Source organism: Microcebus murinus, chromosome 1, assembly GCF_040939455.1.
Source record: "Microcebus murinus isolate Inina chromosome 1, M.murinus_Inina_mat1.0, whole genome shotgun sequence".
Taxonomy (NCBI): Eukaryota; Metazoa; Chordata; class Mammalia; order Primates; family Cheirogaleidae; genus Microcebus; species Microcebus murinus.
The window spans coordinates 37,461,853-37,483,244 of record NC_134104.1 but is presented as its reverse complement, the minus strand read 5'-3'; the positions used below and the strand labels follow the sequence as shown (position 1 = coordinate 37,483,244).

General features: G+C 35.7%; 1 protein-coding gene across 4 annotated transcripts in view; it reads left to right on the top strand.

Moving 5' to 3' along the window:
- VGLL3 (vestigial like family member 3) overlaps nucleotides 1–21,392 on the top strand; it is a 48,804-nt gene that overhangs the window by 20,799 nt on the left and 6,613 nt on the right. For all 4 annotated transcript variants that reach the window (XM_076000924.1, XM_076000935.1, XM_076000925.1 and 1 more), the window contains exon 3: nucleotides 6,882–7,409. In XM_076000924.1, coding sequence (XP_075857039.1) covers nucleotides 6,882–7,409 — 528 coding nt within the window. The remainder of the gene's footprint in view (nucleotides 1–6,881; nucleotides 7,410–21,392) is intronic.

Sequence of the window (21,392 nt, the reverse complement as noted above, 5' to 3'; positions counted from 1 at the left end):
GTGGAGTGAAATGAAAAGTAATAGGTGGAGAACAGATGTTTTAGAACTTTTTATGGTAGTTTACCAATGTATCTCAGGAGAATACAGCATGCTCTTCAATTCTCATCTCTTCTTCTCCCAATAAGGCTACAAATCTCATATCTACTTATCACACATCATTTTCCATGATGTTCAGAATAATGCATTTCTATGTAGAAAATCCGAAATAAATATAAATTAAATGTTTAAGTGATTGAATTAAATGAACCAAGTTCATACCATATACCCAGAATTAGAAAACAAAAAAGTCTTTTATAGAGAATTTTTTGGTAATTAGTTGTATGAAGCCTTTGGGTAAAGTTTTCCTATTTTTAACATCAGGGGGTTAAATTAAGTAATTGTTGAAATCTTTTCTTCTGTAAAGTTCTGTGATTTCAAATGTATTATTTACTTTTCATTTGTGAACAGAGCTCTGTCATAGTTGTCTGTAGTTGTGAATTAGTCAGTTTTAGACAAATATATATACACAACTTCAATAGGATTCATAGGAAAGCCACAAATGTAATCAAAGATATAGAAAATATCTTAAAGAAGAGGTACAATACAATAAGATTTACATGTCTAGTGAAGAGATATAGTGAGAATTTAGTATTAATTGGCAAAGCTACACAGGATTGGAAATTGCAGTTTATGGAGGCTGTTTGCTTTGGATTCAAGTCCTGGCCTTATTACTTACTTTCTAGGTACATTGTGATCTTGGATTAATAACCTTAAATTTCTCTGGGATCAGCCTCCTCAACTGTAACGTGTGTTTATTTATACCCATCTCCTAGAGTTATTGTAAAGAATTTTTTGATAATGTACATAACTTAGCACAGAGCTTGACTCAAGGTGCTAAATGAAAGACAGATGCGTTTTCTCTTTTCCCCCTCATTTGGCACATAGAAAACAAACCTGGACTCTTTATTCAGAAACATTGCTTTCTGGAAGTTTTTATTTCTGGTATGAAACAGAATGTTTTGGATATAGTAAGTACTAATAATGTTCAGGGCAATGGTAATGATACTTTATAGAGGAGCTACTGACTGACCAGTTGTATTAAAGTAGGAGTTCTAGTTTATATCATGAAGTTATTACAATGCTATAGAAGTGCTACAGTGCTACAAATGAATTTACAACGTTTGATAGAAGAATATATTTCCACAACAAATCTTTAGATAGAGGATAGTATGTGTCAGCTAATAATGGAATAATGATCATACCTTGAGTGTATATATTCTTGATGAAGATTTTTTTAAAAAGTTCTTTCTTGGTGTTGTACAGCTATTAGGAAAACAATTATTGAAAGGAAAATTTGTCCTTTTTTGGTAAAACATCTCAGCAGTCTAATCCTGCTAGAGATTTTAACAGGGATTGAATAGAGCCTTTAAGTTAAGCAGACCTAAATGAATCTGATTATTCCCTTATCCCCATACAAATAAAAACATCAGCTTCAGGTATGTCTATGTATTGATCTTTACAGAATGTGTGTGTGTCTGTGTGTCTGTGTGTCTGTGTGTGGTGTGTGTAGAAAAGGGGAATAGTTAAGCCATAGTAAAGTAGATCATTGACTTAAAACCATGTGGAATGGCAATCTTTCTTACTGATTGTTTCTTTTTTCTTGTAACTGAAAAGCAAATTATCTGTTAGTACATTGATCTCCATAAAGTCTGCTTGGGGCAACTGTTTTTCATAGGAAAGGGCTCTCAAGATCAGTACCAAACTTAAAATAGTAAAACCGAAGCAGGTAAACAAGGGCCTGTTTCATAAACTGGTTGAGACTGGGAATGAAGGAGTTAGAGAGTTGAGTAGAATCTCGAGAAGCACTGAAGTTATCAGTTTTGGGAAAATTTAAGACAAACACATGGAAAGAAAGTGAGGCTGACTTATCTTATCCCACTGCCTGAAAGGAGCATTGGCATCTGATATCACTCCTTGAAACTCTCAGTGCACAGTCACAAGCCCATTTTGAGCAACCCTAGAAGAAAGTATGATAACTAGAGGACAATCTTTGGACATGATGGTAATGCATAATTACTGAATTACAGAAAACATTGGAACACGTCATTTAACCTGTCACCCAACAATTCATTTTCATGGGAAGAACAACAAGAGAATGGGAATTAAATTACAGCAAGAAAACTTAAGGTTAAGAATTGAGTAAATTTTTTTTTATTCAAGTTAATAAAAAGGAAAAAGTGTTATCTTTTAACATTGATGTTTGTAATCAATATTTACTCAAAGAATGTGTTTTCTAGAGATTTTTAAGATAGCTTAAGATCAAGGTTCTACAATAATTCCTTCTCCCATTTTTCCTTTTAAGATCATTTTTCATTATTTTTAAAATTAAATATAAACTGTTTAAGTATTAATTAAGTTTTTTTTTTTTTTTTTTTTTTTTTTTTTTGAGACAGAGTCTCACTTTTGTTGCCCAGGCTAGAGTGAGTGCCGTGGCGTCAGCCTAGCTCACAGCAACCTCAAACTCCTGGGCTCAAACGATCCTCCTGCCTCAGCCTCCCAAGTAGCTGGGACTACAGGCATGTGCCACCATGCCCGGCTAGTTTTTTGTGTATATATTTTTAGTTGGTCAATTAATTTCTTTCTATTTTTAGTAGAGACGGGGTCTCGCTCAGGATGGTTTCGAACTCCCAACCTCGAGCAATCCGCCCGCCTCGGCCTCCCAGAGTGCTAGGATTACAGGCGTGAGCCACCGCGCCCGGCAGTATTAATTAAGTTTTGAATTTTCTCTTTTTAAAATTGTTTGCCATTGTGGTTGTTGCTGTTTTGTTTTTCTAGAGACATTAAAGGTCAATGTAAAAAGTCTCCTAGCTACTATGAAATTGAAAGAAATACTTGGTGTGCCATGTTAAACTCTTTCATGCCTCTAAGATATATTTCTGATCTAAATGAGATAGTGAGATTACTGTGTATGCTTTGAGTGGATTGTATTGGGCAATGTTTCACTTTGTTGTTTAGAAATAAATGTATATATGTAATATTTTTAATTCCAAATGTAAACTTAGCCAAATTACATTTAGACTTTTCATACACCTTAGCCTATCAGTGTTAACATCATCCAAATATTGGTTAACATCACCCAAATACCAAGTAATATTAAATCCAAACTCACCATGAAGTGCTAATATCATCAGTCCTCTATTGCCTCCACTAATCTAAAAAGTAATATTGCATAGAAATAGCTCATGCAGTTTCTCATATGCTTTTTCATCCAACAAATGTGGCTGTGATTAAGTACTCATAAGCAAAGAGTCATGTAATGAAAAAATTTACATACATATGAAATAAGCACATTGATTCTCAGGCATGAGACAAAGTATATCATCTGTTTCTTTGTATCAAGTTTTTTTTTTTTCTTTTAACAAGCAAGATACCAAATAGTGATTCTGAAATATAAACTTCTTCATAAACATATGTTGAATTCAATATTGTTTCACTTACTTGTGAAATGCAACAGTTTTTCTGAAAAAGGCCTGCATAGATCTCTGCAGAATTTATATTAATCTCAGGAGACATACCAACTGAGAACATATTAAGTTGCTTCTAATTTTATTTTACCCTGGAGTATTTTAAAATTTTGTTCAATCTTTATAGAATGCATTTTCAAAAATAGATTTCCACTTTCAATAATGATGTGTTCACTAATCACAGTACAATATTTATAGATAAACCAATAATACTTTTGGTATGGAATTTGTTAATTATTCACATTTGTGCATGCATATCCAAAATGCATAAGCTTCAATAAAATAAGTTTGGTTCCATGTACATAAAAATGAGAAGAAATAAAAGGAGAGATGCTATGTACTCCCTCTATTTTGACATTTTAATGGAGAATTTTAATAAGTGGAACTCTCTCTCTGGCACATACTTGTGGGTTGGAGTTCAACGATTTTCATGATATGATTCTGGCCCCTTCAGGAGATAGAAGTCAAGAGCAGAATGAAGGGTTTTGTCCCAACTATGGGAGTTGTGAAAGCAAAGTAGCAGATTGACGGTGGCAAAGCTGAACTGAGTAATATAAGGAGCCTCTATAAACTCCTTGTGTGGGTTTCAAGTTTTAAGCATTCATTGATGGCTTTCATTGTGGGTGTGACAGGAATATTCTACAAGTGGCCTGCCCTCACCTAAGGCAAATTGAATTTTCTTCTCACAACTTATACAGTTTTCCTTCTTGTCATGAGCAACATATTTGAAGTAAAAAAGTGACAATTGTTAACTAAAAAATATTTACCCCAATGCCAGTAGGTTTGATTTAAAGTGTTCTTTTTTTCTTTGATAGATTGTGATTGTGACAAAACAAAGTCATTCAATTAAAAGTTTTCTGGGACTGCGTGAAGAATTGAAGAATGTGCATTTCCATCTTTTGCCTCTTTAAGAACACCATTTCCTAGATTTCCTCAAAGTTTTTGAGATCCATGGAGATATCTTGAGGGAAAGGCTTGACTGTGAGACAGTAAATAGCTGCTTGTCTATAGTCTGAATGGGGTGAATGATGATAGCTCTGGGGCAGGACTAAATGGGAGAGAATAGAAGAGCTGGCAATGCTAGTGCCACAGCCTTTAAAGAGGGAAAGAGAAAAAATATCTGAACACCTCAGTGATTACCTAATTTTGTTATCCAGATGATATATGTGGTAGTCAATTCAAGTTCTTTAAGCTTTCCCCAAGGCCAGAAAACTATGTCCTGGAAATTTATGAAGTGAGAACATAAATATGTCAGACTTTTTATACTTCTAATTCAGAGTACCTCTTAAGATATCCTTCATTCAACGGAAAGATCTAGCAAGGTCCTATTATGTGGAACACAGTATGAAAATACTATCTCGTACCTGCATGACTAATGTCTGCAGCAACCGTATCTTTATATATCAATAGAAACAATCCATAGGACACTTCAGAGATTCCATCCTAGAAGTATTAAATCAGAAGATGATTTGAATCAAATGAATTAAAATGCCTCCTTTTGGGGTGAAAGTTAGCCAGAAAGATCAGTGGGCCCATTCAGGGTAATAAAATGAGATAGGATAAGAGCTTGAACCAAACTGACCTCAGTCTCCCAGGCCAGGGCTTGTTCAAGTACACAGCATTGTAGGCAACAGGCTACATACAGGTAGAGGGATTGAGCTTTCTACACACAGATCTGACTATGTCACTTCCAAGTTTTAAACCCTTCAAAGCCCTTTGGGACCTCCTCAGGATAGAACATACAGTCAGTACCATGGCCAGCAAGTCCACACCTATCTACTTGGGCCCTTTTCATTTTTATAGCCTCATTTTCTTTTCTCTCTTTTCTTTTCTTTTCTTTTCTTTTCTTTTCTTTTCTTTCTTTCCTGTTTTTTTTTTTTTTTTTTTTTTTTTTGCCACCTTCTGCCTACTGAACTCTGTCTCTCAAATGATGCTGCTGGTGGTGTGTGTGTGTGTGTGTGTGTGTGTGTGTGTGTGTGTGTGAGAGAGAGAGAGAGAGAGAGAGAGAGAGAGAGAGAGAGAGATATGTTGACTTTTTTCACACGCTGGTCTATTTTCCTAAAACTCTCTTCTACACATCTTCACAAGGCTAGCTCCTGCTCAACCTTTCAGCTTCAATGTAGTTATCACTATTTTAGGCTGGTTCCGTGCTCTCACTCTATGTTTCCTATTGTGATAGTACCTTTTGTCACATTGCACAGGTCTATTTACTTCTGGGTCTTTCTGCAGATTGTGACGAAAAATGGTGTCTGTCTGGTCATCCCTGACACCTCTGTTTGGTACCTAGTAGGTTATCTATAAATAAGTTATGATTACTGAGTAGAGAACTGGAATTGATGCAGAGTTCGGGGATGATTCTCCCTTTTTTTCCTTATTTATCCCTAAATATCATTCTTTGATATTTTTCTCTCACCCAAACACTTCCTCAAACCCACTGCCTCTACTTGAATCTCCTCCACCTATGATTACCATAGAATCTTCACCAAAGTCTAGAAGTTCAGGTTATAGTTGCAATTGTGCCCTCTTGTGGCACATTATGAAGTATGTCAGTCATGGGCCAGTAGACAGGTTACCTGGCATCAAAGCCCAGTGTTGCCAGTCTGAGTCTCAGGCTTCTCTTCTGCCTTGATTTCCTCATCTCCAAATTAGGGCTAATAACAATAACTACCTCATAGGACTGGAGAGAGAATCCTATGAGATCATCCAGGAAAAGCTCTTGGCCTAGTGTTGGGCATTTGATCACTGGCATTAAATGTTAACCATTGTTATTCTCAGTCTGGTCACTTCCAGATCTCTACGGAAAAAAAAAAAAATCAGAATTCACTAATTCTAATTTCCATTAATTTCTTAATGGAAAATGAGTGTTGGAAAATGAGCACAATTAAGTGTGATCTTACTTCCATTTGTTACTTTTGGCATTAAAATGTTTAGTTTGAATGAAAACTGTATTTCCATTTAGAAGAAGTTTGGTAAAAACTACAATTTCTAAACTGCATAAACCTCATCTGTGGCATAGCTTTCTTTACCAGGGAAGTGGGCAGCTATGATCTCCGCTTAGACCTGATGGCTGCAAGACACCCAGGAGGAAATGAGGCTTTTCAATCCTAAAGTTATAAACCTCAGCGCAGACTGTAACAGAATAAGCTAAGCAAAGCAAATGGAGTGGGGGTTGGGGAGGGGGGGCGCTCATTCCGCACTATGCATCGGCTGATGGGCTTGGCGTAAGAGCGCACAGGCTAACCTGGTATCAATTCACCCCTGTGTGAGGAGATTAAAAGTGCATGCTATTGCGTCTGCTTACAAAGTATTATCGGACAAGTAAAGGCAAGTCTATCCTAGAACTGAATCTTATGTACATTTTTTTTTCTGTCTTCCCAGACAGCTCAGCTCTCTCAAGCCAGCGGAGTAGTTTCCCAACTTCCTTTTGGACCAGCTCTTACCAGCCCCCACCTGCACCCTGTTTGGGGGGAGTTCATCCTGACTTTCAGGTCACTGCACCCCCTGGCACCTTTTCTGCAGCTGACCCCAGCCCCTGGCCAGGACATGGCCTGCATCAGACTGGCCCTGCCCCTCCCCCTCCCTCATCGGAGTCCTGGCGCTATCCGTTGGCATCTCAGGTGAGCCCATCCTACAGCCACATGCATGATGTGTACATGCGACACCACCACCCCCATGCCCACATGCACCATCGCCACCACCACCACCACCACCACCCTCCTGCTGGTTCTGCCCTGGATCCGTCCTATGGGTCCCTGCTGATGCCATCAGTGTGTACGGCCAGGATTCCTGCTCCCCAGTGTGACATCACAAAGACAGACCCGACTACAGTCACCACTGCTACCTCAGCATGGGCCGGAGCCTTTCATGGAACAGTGGACATAGTGCCAAGTGTGGGGTTTGATACAGGTGAGCTAGTAGATTTCCTCCTTTCCATAAAAAGAAGAAAAAGTTAGTTTTTAAAATGGCGGTTTATTTTCTGAAATATTTTTCTCTTATCTGTAAAGTTAGGCTTTGCAAATATGTTTATAGAACCTAACCATTTTGCAGTAATTCCTGCATTCCTGCAGAAACTGGTATGACTAGCTCATGAAACCAGTATGAGAAAGGTCTCAGAACTTTTCTCCCATCTCTTAGGCTAGTAATCTGCTCCTTTGAACTGGAATCTCTTGTACCTTATGTTTAGAGAGAATTGAACACATACTCTAAATCTCCGATGTCTGTACTCTATACCATGTGCAATGCCTAATATTAATAGAATTCAGAAATAGTATGGTTCAGTAAATTTTTTGTCTCTCCTTTTTTGTTAAGCCTTATTTATGAAAGGTAAAACAAAATGCTTTCTGGAATATAGTTTATTGTCTAGCCTTTTGAAAAAGAATTAGGAAATATATTCTAAAAGAATGGATTTTCATTTCTTTTCTTTCTTTCCCTTTCCTTCCTTCTCTGGCCTTCACTTCTTTTCCCTTCCTCCTGCTCCTTCTCCTCTTGCTTTTCCTTCTCCTCCTTATTGTCCTCCTCTTTCTCTTCCTCCTCCTCCTCCTCCTTCTTCTCTCTCTCTCTCTGATTTAAATAACACAAGACTTAAAAGACGACTATAAAATTTATATTGAACAGATTTAGAAAAAAGTAGTAAGGAAAATATTTGTTCACAGAGCATTCATCTCCTCTCTGGAATTCACTAGTTCTGAAGGTCATGTTGTTAAATGTCTGAGCTTAATTTTGGACCAGACTAGTCATATTAATAGTATTAATAGTTCTGAGTTCATGAAATCACAGGCATCAGAAGCTAAAAAGACAAAACAAATCAATGATTACATCCCCAGAGTCTACATTCCAAAGTCACCCACCTCCACCTCCAATCCCAGGTTCTTTCGCCAGAACACTTTGTAACATACTGGAACATTCTTTCTAGAAGTTTAAAGAAACTCTTTTCTTCTTTAGTTTTTCTGTAGTGTGGAGGATCTTTAATCCAGTGCTGGTTCACAACAGAAAAATCTCCAGAGTAATAGGTGGTTAACATCATGTTGCATTTGTCCTGACATAAGTGGGATATTCTTATCTTATTTAACGATTCTCCATGGAGCTTTCCAACCTTGATCATTGCCCTGCCCCACCCATGTCAGCTTCCTGTTGAGACTCTGGGCTGAAGCTGTTTTCCTAGATAGAATATTAGAGGATTTGTTTCTCCCTGTCCAGGAAGAAAGTGTCTGATGGGCCTAGCCAGCACAGAGTCCCCTTCTTCCTTTGCTGGATACTAGCAGAATAAAGGCAACTTTGAGTTGTTTGATACCTGAAGCCAGATCTTAGAGTCCCTGTTTTTGAGTTGATTTCATGGGCAACCCTGGAGGTTCTTTTCTATTTCATGAGATACCTGTGTAACCAGAGTAATACTGCTCTTAGTAGACAAGAGGAGTGGTTGCCCATTTATGAATTCTGTCAATAAAGGGGGAAGTGGATGTGATTGCTTGTTGTTCTGTCATTTTTGCCTACTTTTGTACTTGTCAACTTTGGTGTGAGCTTGATTCACTGACTCATTCAGAATTTTGGCTTAAAATAGTCTCATCATGATGAAAAGTCATCATCCTCTTTTTAAGAAGTAGACAAGAAAAGATTTTTGTTCTCTGTGAAAAATCTTGAGATGGCCTATTTACATATATTATGTGATAGTTCTTGAAACTTACTGAACTATGAATGAATATTTATTCTTCACAATATAAATATAAAGCATTACTCAAGGTAACTTTGTATATCTATGTGTATGTATGTGTATATATACACACGTATTCATAATTGCTTTTAATTCTTAAACTAAATCTGAGATGAATCTTATTAGATTCATTTAAAAATAAGGAAACTGTGGCTCAGTAAACAAACTTGCTTAAATTGCATTGTTATGTGTCCAGGCTGAGGTTTGAACTAAGACCTGTTCCCCTCTAAGGGATTACTGGGGTAACACCTTTCTGTGTAAATAATAGGTAAATTAGGTAAGAGTAGGTAAATTAAACTGTTAAGATGGTTAATAGTGAATGTAGGTTTCCCTATTGAATGTACGTAGTACATTGTACATTGTACATGTACTCTTTGTCAGTGTGGACTTAGGACAATGATCACAATTCATCCCTATCTTACAAGTTTTGACCCAAGTGAGAAAACAAAAGCATCAAGAAGATAAGAATAAAATTATTAGCATACTCATTGATCAGGTGGAATTGGAGATCCTAGATTGGGCTTAATGCTATAATTGGACTTCTTAGTACTTTGAGCTAAATTTAGATTCTGGGAGATCCAATCTCTGGGAAAATATGAACTTTAGAGAGACATTTCCCTTATCACACAGTTTGGAGCACCATTAGTGTTAAAAGATATTGATGATTGCTCAGATTTTCCTCTGAAAAATATAATCTGACATGGCCCTTGTGTATTTACACTACAAAAAGTAGTAGCAAGAGGACCATGTAACTCTGTGCATGGGTCCTGCCCTCCCCCCTCCAAAAAAAAAAAAAGATTGGAAGGGATGGAGCCATATGTGGTAATTTTCTCCTCCTAAATTCAGACACAATATTAAATACTGCATCTCTCTTCCTTTGGGAGGAGTTAGAGATGGGTGTGGGAGGTCAATTTCTCCTGGAAACAGACTCTAAGTCTCAGATGGCTTGTAGACAATTGAGGCGGTAATGTAATCGAACAATATTTTTGTGGGATGAAAGATTTGGACAGAAGGAGTAGTCTCACTGATGAAGTTCAACAAAGACAATAATTTGAGTGGGTCCTTCACAACTGTCCTTCCCTGAGTCAAGAGGGTTGGCCTTTGACATTCCTGCAGTGACCAATTATTGGTTGTAATCTGCCTCTGAGAAGGGGATGCAACATTGGACGAGGTGGCTTTGCTCGGCTGAAGGCAATTCCCAAAGAGAGAAACAACTGAAAGTCAGAAGGTGCCAACAGCCTCAGTCTTGAAGAGGAGTGGATCCGGTTGCACACTACAGTGTCCATTATAGGGGAAAACAAAAGGGTAGTAGTGACTTGACCACTTTTCCAACTATTTGTAAAAGAACAGAAGTTGCTGTATAATAAGCCTAAGTGAGGAAGGGGTAGGGCAGTTACAAAGAGTGAGAGATGGGTCCCTCAGCATTAATGCAGCATCTAACTAAGTGACTCAGAATCAATGCTGGGTGGCTACTGAGCCACCCAGGGAAGAGACAGTCATAAAATGCTTCAAGGTTCAGGTACCTGGACCGCTAAAATGTAGGTCATTTTCATATCCATTAGAAGGTAAATACCTTATCCCAGCTATTTCGAGAATAATTTGGTAAAGGACATGATCTTTTCTTCAGAAGAGAAATGATGCCTTAGTCTTTTCAAGATCCTATAATGAAATACCATAGACTGGGTGATTTATAAACAACCAAAATTTTACAGTTCTGGAGGCTAGGAAATCCAAGATCAAGGCATTGGTAGTTCTGGTGTCTGTCTGGTGAGGGCTTGCTTCCTAGATGGTTATCTTTTTCACTGCAACCTCATATGGTGAATGAGGCTAATGATCTCTAGGGGTCTCTTTTATAAGGGCACTAATTCTATTCATAAAGGCTCTGCTCTCATAACCTAATTACTTCCTAAAGCCCCACTTCCTAATACCATCACCTTGGGGTTAGGAGTTCAATATCTGAATTTTGACAGGGGATAAATGTTCAGTCCATTGCAAATGGTTTAATAATTTTATATGCGTTTTTATTTTGTAGTCATTTAAAGAAATTAAGAAAATCTTGAAATCTTGAAGATTGAACATGATATAATCTTTAACAACAAAAGAAAGTTTTATAGTATCATGTATAATAATATATATAATTCAGGGATTAATTTTTCGGTGAAGAAACAGATAGAAATCTTTTATATTTTTCCATGTCACCACTACCTAGGTCTGTTCTGGTAGTGCAGAAATAGCCATAGACAAAACTTAAATGAGGATGATTGTGTTCCAATAAAACTTTATTGATGGACGCTGAAATTTTAATTTTGTATACTTTCCATGAATCATGAAATGCTTCTCTTCTTTTTTGTATTCTTCTTTTTCAAGCATTTAAAAATGGAAAATCCATTTTTCCATTCTTAGCTCATGGGCTATGCATAAACAGGGGGTTGACCAGATTTGGCCTGTGGATAGTTGCTGAGCCCTAGAATAGTATCTGTGTAAAATGTTGATTTTCTCCACAAAAATTCAAACATGTGGGCACATGTGCTCCCTCAATGAAAATAATCTGGAAGTGTATACCCCTAACTTTTAATGGTAGTTACTCCTGATAAATTAGTGAGTTTCTGAGCTTTGCAGCCAGACTGCCTGACTGTATAAACCCAGCTGTGGGCTTATACACTTACAAAAAAAAAAAAGAAAGAAAAGAAGAAAAACATACTTTGGGCAAAGGATTTAAACTTCATTGTACCTCAACTTCCTTGTCTGTAAGAGATGCCTAATAGGATTGTTTCAAGAATTAAATTAGTTAATGCAGTTACAAAATTAGTTACAAATGTACCTGGCACAAAACATGTACTCTGCAAATTTTAGCTATACAAGGGAATGTGGACAGACTTTCACTTTTTTTAACTTTGAAAAAATTATTATTTAGCTATAGTTCACAGTATCACATACTTCCCCATTTTAACAAATACAAGTCAGTAGTTTTCTAGTGTATTCACAGTATCGTGCAACCATCTCCACTATCTAATTTTGGAACATTTCATCACCTCAGTAAGAGTTCCTAGGACTTTTAGGAGTCACTTCCAATTCCCGCTAACCCCTATGCCTGGCTACCATGAATCTCCTTTCTGCTTCTGTAGATTTTCCTGTTTTAGACATTTCATATAAATAGAATCATGCTATATGTGGCCTTTTGTGTCTTTTTTCATTTAGCATGATGTTTTCAAAATTCTTCCATGTTGTAGCATATATCATAACTTGATTACTTTTTAGGGGTGAATACTATTCCATGGGATACATAGTACCATATTTTGTTTATCCGTTCATTATTTGATGGTTATGTGGTTTGTTTCTACTTTTTTGGCTAATATAAATAATACTTCTATGAACACTTGTATGCAAGTTTTTGTGTGAACTTATTTCCCTTCTCTTAGATGTATATCTAGGAGTAGAAATGTAGGGTAGAGATAAACTAAATTTTAATTTTATATATTTTTGAATTTTTGGAACATTTCAAAGAGCATTTATTGTATCTTCAATTACTTTTTAAATTTTTTTAAATTTAAATTTAAAAAATTTTTAGCACTTTAAAATTAATTATAGCGTATCACAATAGAATTCTGAGGTTTGGTAGGCAAAACTTTTCCATAAGAATGAAATGAAATGGTCTGTCTTTTCTGAAGGGCTAGCTGTGATGAGGAGAATGACAAAACTGGAAGGCATCGCATTGCCAGGCCTGTACAAGTGCATACCTCCCCAGATTTTGCACCCAGGGCTCCTTACACCCCTCACCGTTGTCTGACTCTACTTTCTATCATGCCTGGTTCACTCTCACTGTTGAATAGGGATTAAATACAAATACCTTGGATTTATTGGTGTGTTGTGATTGTAAGTCACCTGTATCTGCCCTCCACATGTAAAGTGCCCATCTTTATCAAGAGGCTATGACCACAAATCTCAAAATAGACTTGTTCCTTTTCCTTCAGCAGTCTCAAAACTGAGTTCTATGGCTTCCATGAGAAAAATAATAATGATGATACAGGCTGAATGAAAAAAAGAAAAGGTCTATAGTCTAATCAATTTGTCAGTATTGCCTATATACCTCTCTTAGAGATCACAATTCACTATAGCATCTAAAAAGCTTTTACACATTCTTCAGTAAAGAAACATGTTACATTGTGTTTCCGAAGAGATTTTTCTACTTTGATGTTCTTATGGGCACATTTTGTTTACAGCATATTTATTAAATTTTCATGGAATGCTCTTTGGGAAATGCTATTTAGCTTACTTTTTTCCCTACTATAAAAGCCATAGTTTTCAACTTTTATGAGTAACTCTTACCTTGCATTAAGCTGCTGAGAAAAGGTATAGGTTAAGAAGGGTAGGTGGGATCAGAGATAATACCTAGAATGGTAAGATGAAGAAAGGTGGGTCACAGGATACAGAGGACGAACTTCAGCAACCTTATTGTCTTGGATCCCTTTGTGTGTCAGGAAGAAGAATTAAATGTGGAAGTGTTTGTGATTGTGTACAGCATATTATCAGATGCACATGTGAATGCAAGAAAATGCTATTCCTTATCATTCTCAGACTTTTTACTAAGGCATTAAGTAAATTCTGATCTAGTAGGTACCTTGCAGTGGTTATAAACATACATTGCATTTTACTGAAATGTCATTCTTATTTCCTGTTATTGCCAATAATTTATGTAATGTAAGACATACAATCTTGCACATTTTAGCCAGTTTGAGTCAATTTTTCAAGATTTGCTAATGAGGCATTTTTACTGAAATACAAAGTTGCCTTTATTTATAATTTCCACTTCATCCACTGTATTTAAATTTACCAAAAGTAAAACGAGTCATGCTTTGTGGTGTGACTCCTTCTTTATAAACACAAGCTGCTCATGGCATGAGATTGTTTTCATCTGTAGATCCACAGATTTATTTTTCTTAGGATCCCTCATGTTATTTTAGCTAACATTTTGTTACAAATTTCTTTTTTTTTTTTGCTTTGAGGAATGTCACAATAATGAAATATAAAATATACATAAACAGCTTAGAATTGAGGTACACATACACTTTTTGCTAAGATATATTTAGCAACCTGAAATTAAATGAAACAAAACAACATTCTGTACTATATCACAGGTCCATTAAATCTGGAGCTTAAAAGGAATAAACATACTGCTGATGTACCTTCTGGCTTCTCAAAAAATTCATCTTATGATTATTAGTCACAAATTTGCATAAGTAGCCACCTAATTCAATGAGTGGATTCAATGAGTGAATCATTGTATGAAACTGCCCCAAACTATGATTATAGCCAGATATTGAACACTATCTGGTTCGTCTCTCACTAACCAAGACATCTTCCAATATCAAGCTCAATCAAGATTGTGTATCACAGAATGGAACATTGGTTTTTGCCAAACAGAGAAAACAAAATTACAATAGCTACTAGATCCACAAATTATTGCAAAATGCAGGCTGCAAAAATTTTCATAAATATAAGGAGCTGTGTTTTCAGTATTTTCTCAGATGTTGAAGCATAAACTATATTATTTCTGAAGAGGCTTTCATAGCAATAGGCCTGATTCTCTAACCTGTGAATAGAATTACTCTAAGAAACCTGGGAAAATTCTTTGATGGCTTAAATTTCGATATTAGATAGTTAACACTGAGTGCTATGGGGAAAGCTAAGAGTATATAAAGATCTTTTTATCTATTCTTTTCTTTTCATGGCCACCTTGTGTTTGGTAACATACAAGTAGAATCACATTAAATGGTTTTCTGAATTGTTTATGGTGTAAGGCCAGTAAGCTATGCTTACATGAAAAATTCTGATTTAATCTGAATCTTCTAATCTGGATATTCTGTGACAGCACCCTTGTTCACAAGTGACAAAAACTGTATTTTAATGGTATTTAAGTTGTAATTATTATTGCTCAAAATTCTTATATAGTATTCACTTTGAAATGAGCTAATTACACTACTTAATGGTTAAGATAACAATGCTTTATAGTGAAATCCATCAGTAGAAACATACAATCTTTGCTTTATTAAATACAGAAAATAAACCATAGTGAAAAATAGCTAATATATTAGAGCAGCATGTGGAGGCAGTTTCTCTCCATGAAAGAGAGATGGATATCAAGTTACCACTTGGTTTTCCATCTGACCTGTAGATTTGCCCCAACCGGTTCACATTCCAAGACCCATGCTTTCTTGTAGGTAGTCTGGTGCTAACTCATCTGAACAGAAAAGACTTATTGCATGAAAGTTCTCTGAATAACTTTGCAAAGCTATTTTAAGATCCCTTTTAAATATGTTACTAATTTGTTAATTTCATTGGGATATTAATGGTATTAAAGCTAAGGAGCTTAGTATCCAATAACCTCTTAGAATTAATTTCTCTTTCGGACTATTTACATTTACAAACAAGAACTGAAGAAAACCAAAAGTTACCAACCCAAGACCCATGAATTACCTGATATCATAATGCTCCAATTCCAGGATTTACAATGAAAAAAGATGTAGTAAATTTGGAGAGGAGTCATTGAAGAGCCACAAAGATAATTAACATGATAGTATGATTTATCTTAAAATATTAAAGCATTGTGGCATTTTCATCCTAGGGCATCAAAGTAACATATAATGTAGATGCTCAACTAAAAGCAGTTCACCTCCTTTCCACTTCACCTCTTCTCATGGAACATACACTAGCCATCTAAATTTGGAAGTTTGTGGAGTTTGGGATTCACTGAAGCCTTTCTTGACAATATTAGTAATTTATGTACATGATTAGGAGATTATGAAGTTTTCTTTAATGGTATTAAAAATATAACAGGTATAGAAGATTACTTATAAATATTTGATCTCAGCAGATAGAGAGATTAACATGTTAATATAGAAGCCAGCCCTAGGATTATACAATATTTCAGTGGCAATAGTGCTATTCAATGAATTTTATTGATTGATTTATAGATTTTGGGGTACTACTTTTAAGACATTATCTCAATTAGGATATCTCAATTAGAATATTTTGTTAAAAAATCACAAAGCAAAAGTTACAGATTAAAAAAATACTAGGCAGAATGTTTATGAACTAATGGAAATATTTTCTCTAAATGATTTTGTTGTTATTGAGTTTATTATGATTTGGTAATAATAAAAATTCTACTAATCAACAACTGATTGCTTCACACTTTCTACAAAACTGTTTTCTTTTTCTTTGGCATATGTCATGAGACTATTTTCCACTAAGGAAAAAACTATCAAAGTTATGTTAAAATATTTACAAACTCTTGAATGGTGTTAGTTGTATAGGGCATGTGTACAGAATGACAATTTCGTGACCAGAAGGGTAATGGAAACCATCTTTGAGATACATGCAAAATGCCAAGAGATCCTAGCCAGATAGCAAGATCTGCATGAAAAGTAACTGGATGATGAATCAGAGTGAAGAAATTCATTCCAGAGCACTGCTGTCAGTTTCAAATATCCATGGCTGCATTCTACAAGACCACATGAAATTTCCTCTGCTTTCCAGGAGCCATGTAGATATCATGTCCATGATATTCTAGGGGTCTTCCTCCATAGAAGGGTGGCATATTGTCACAATACCCAAAGCATGTGAATTCGCCTCCCACTTGATAGAGCATGTGCAGGAGACTTTTGAGAGAATGATGAATATTTTAGGATGTGCTTGCATAATAATACAAATAATTGTGCATGTGTAAATTGAATCCTTGTAGACGACATCTTGGTAAGAGAAAATGCCAAGAAAATTAAAGAGTTGTAGCTTTTTAAAGAAATAAAAGATATAATAACATTACAAATACTTATAAACTTTGGTCCAATATTCTTATACCTGTGAGTCCACTCTACATAGATACTATACAATACAAGCAACAGCTTATAAGGATGTATGTGTTAAATACAAATATATTTACGCTAACAATGTTCATAGTAAGAAAAAAGCTAGAATTGAGTGACTGTCATCAAGAGGGGGCTCCATGAGTGAATTGTGTTCCATGTAGTATTGCTGATTGAAAAAATCAAGATGCAGTAAAGCACACATATGCCCTTATTGAGAACAAAAAGATGACAAAAATTCTATATGTGTTTCTGCAGGCACATATGATTCAATGAAAACAAAGAAAACTAGTGTGTCTAATTGTGTTTTCTTCTGGAGCTGCAGTTATTGGGGTCACTAATATGAGTTTGAGGTGAAGAGAGGGAAAAGGACTTTAGAAGAATAAACAATATACATATTTATGCATGTGCGTATCTGTGTGTGTGTCTTGAGAGAGAGAGGGAAAGAGAAAAAAAGAGGCAGACAAGGAGAAAGAGAGAAGAAAGAGACATTAATTTTATTAGTAATTTACTCCCTTTCCCCAAATCACTTAGGGGCTCATAAAAATGATGGTCAATGTAGGGATCTTTAATCTTTGCAGAGATATAGAAATGTGTGTCCAGAGATATGTATGGGGAAAACAGGACTGAAAAACAGATTCTCAACCTTATATAGCTAACAAGTGAATGGATATCACCACTTATTGGCTGCGTAATGTTGAGCAAGCCCATAACCTCTCATTTACTTCTCTTCCTTAAGATGCAAAATGGAGAGAATACTTGCTGCCTTGACATCGCTGGGAGATCCCAATGATCTAATGCATGTGTTTGTGTTTTCTAGATGGTGATATGATACAGAATGAAAGCTCTCATGATTCTGAATAAATATGGTGCATTGCAAACACAAAAAGAAATTCACATTGGAGATATGAGGCATCATGAAAAATTGATGCAAGCTTTGAATGCCTCTGCCACTTTTTGTCTATGTCTAAGTTAATTCGTTTCTGTTCTTAAAGGTTAATGGTGATATTTGTTGGAGTTAAATTTCTGAGAGTGATGTTTGCTGGTATTTGTGATACAGTGAAAACCGGGTGCTTTTGTATTAGTTGGGCAGATAATGAGAGAGGTGGGGTAAAGAATAAAAATAAGGATGTGAGGGGATAGCAGGATGTACATCTTCAAGAAAATTTTAAACATAGTTTTCTCTATCAGAATACTTTGCCATTTGGAATGAGATGGTACTAAAAAAAAACATATCCCATTATGCTTATGTACTGTTCAAATATTATTCATCTTTGTCACTCATATAAATCAAAATGAAATTTTATGTACAGCAAAAGAAAGTTAGACTATGAATTAGACTCACCAAAATGTCAATACATGCTTATCTTTAAAAGTTGTGAATCAAAACTGATCCATTTTTCATTTTAGTATTATTTTGTAAATGAGTTTTAAAATTTGATTACTATGTAAATTGCTATCTAAATTGGATAGCATCTTTTGCTTTCTTAAATGTTTTCTTAAAAACTGCAAATAAGATTAGGCAATGCCATAGCATGTCTTTCCAAAAGACACTGATTTACTAATTGAGGAAGGAAGCCATAGAGGTTGAAAAAACTCCTGAGTAATTCTGGTGTGACTCTCAATGGAGAACTAATCAAAACACTGAAAGGCCAACATGTTCTGAATTCCTTGGCAAAAAGATGACCAGAAAATCTTGTTAAAGGACCGATGAGTGGCAAAATATGTAGGTTTTTCTTTTCTTTCTTTCTTTCTTTCTTTCTTTCTTTCTTTCTTTCTTTCTTTCTTTCTTTCTTTCTTTCTTTCTTTCTTTCTTTCCTTTTCTTTTCTTTTCTTTTCTTTTCTTTTCTTTTCTTTTCTTTTCTTTTCTTTTCCCTTTTTTTGGATACAGCCTGCTATAATAGGTATTTAACTTCATGATTTTTTTGACCACAAGCATGTGTTCTGATGGAATTTTCATGCCTGCTTTACTTGAGCAGTATCAGGTGATGCTTAGTATCTTCATAATCATGGAGCCCTATTTATGTTTGCTTGGATTAGACAGATTATTCTGGAACATGTCAGAGAGCAAGCTTGTGTTCCCATCCCATAGAAGGGACATGAAAAGTTTCTAATTTCAATGCAGGAATTGATATAGATACAATATATTTCATTCTGACTGAATGTTTTTCAAATGTATTTTGCTTTAATGGAGAGATCGACTACTTAAACCAAATAGGTATATAAAACATACTTGTGTTTGAGAAGTCTGAAGTAGTATCTTAAAATTTGGAAGTCTTTAAATAACTCATGCTCCCAGGTACCATGTTTCCTGTGGTGATGATGTATCCTTAATTAGGTTTCTGCGAATAAGCAATGAATCCAGATTAGCTCTTCCTCTGGTGGAATCATCTATTTTCTGGATTGTAAAGCTGTCACTGTATAACCTAGAAACCTCTTTAAAGATGCATGTTTGGCTGCATTTGTTATCCAACAGATGTCTGGATAGTTAGAATCTCTTGAGAGTATTATAACTTGTGGTTTCAGTTACAATAAGTGATCCAAGCATTTTTTTGGTCTTATTCCTCTCCAGTTCTGGGAGAAGTCTGTAGAAAAATTACAGAGAGTATTCCATTTCGCTTTTCCTCACTCCCTTCTTCCTTTATTCTTTGTCTCTGTCTTCGAAGTTTTTTTTTTTTTTTTTTTTTTTACTATATCTGCTTTGGAAATTGAGGTCACTGAATTGGTAAGCAGTGTCTAAATTCCATATTGCACCTGTGATCTCCAGGTCTATTACCCACGAGGTTATCTATCACATTGATATTCAAATTTTGAGTCTGGTAAATTGCCACTAGGATAAAAAACCCCAAGCTTTGCAATTTATATATATATATATATATATATTTTTTTTTTTTTGAGACAGAGTCTCGCTTTGTTGTCCAGGCTAGAGTGAGTGCCGTGGCGTCAGCCTAGCTCACAGCAACCTCAAACTCCTGGGCTCGAGTGATCCTTCTGCCTCAGCCTCCCGAGTAGCTGGGACTACAGGCATGCGCCACCATGCCCGGCTAATTTTTTTTTATATATATATCAGTTGGCCAATTAATTTCTTTCTATTTATAGTAGAGACGGGGTCTCGCTCTTGCTCAGGCTGGTTTTGAACTCCTGACCTTGAGCAATCCGCCCGCCTCGGCCTCCCAAGAGCTAGGATTACAGGTGTGAGCCACAGCGCCCAGCCTGCAATTTATATTTTATATTTGTTCATAAGGTCAGTGTTTATGATTGGCTCATATTTGTGACTTCATATCCTTATGCTTGAAGCACTTGCCAATTTACCTTCTAGCTGGGCATTATAATGTACACAATTCTGAGGAAGTGGATGTCACTAAAGACAAAGACTAGAGATTCTGTACACAGGAGAGTTTGTTGTTTTGGAGGGAGAAAGGTTCTGAGAGGCTAGACAGAATTAAGTAGCTTGCTGTCTGGGCCTGGGAAAACACAAACAAGAAGAAACACCTGGGCACTGAACTGCTTGTCACCTGCAACTTTTGCCTCAGGTGTGCAGGTGCTGTATTTCTTACAATAACAATGAATTATGGTCTTCTAGTAACATAAGGTTCAGTGGGTTTTACATTTCTACTTCTTTTTTGAACATGAGCTTAAAGACATTTTGACAAGTTTAGGCAGTTTTTAACCTCATTGTGTCTGACAGTGCTCCTAGGTCGAGATTTTAAGTGAATTCTAAATGTGCCTAGAGAAAACATTTCTATACACAGAAAAATCTTCCTCTGCAAGAAAATTATTATGCTGCCGTAGCTAGTATCTTTTATAATAATTTTAGTGTGCAAGAATTGTAACCATAAGAGAATATTGTAATTAAAGCATCATAATAAATGTAATCTTTGGTCTGGTTTAACAAAAATACATCTTATTTGTGATGACTTAAAAAAGAATTATTGTCCAACATTTACATACTAAATATGGAAGCATAATAAGCCATCAAACTGGCAAAAAGATTTGTAATACATGGAGAAAATTGCTAACATGATGAATATACAAGAAACACTTAGAAATCAATGAGTAAATTATTTTTTAAAAAGCATAAGAATTCGGCCAAAGTTAAAACACAGAGGAAGAAATGTCTTATCCCACAATGTTCAGCTTCACTAATAGTGACAGAAATGCAAAATGAAGCAATCAGATACCTTTTCATCTATAATAATAATCTTTAGTGGAAAAATATGAATTTTAATACAAAATTCTTGAGTGCATTTAGGTACCACAATTAAATATGTAAATGTGCATATGCTTGGATTCAGCAGTTATACAGACATATTTTCAGGA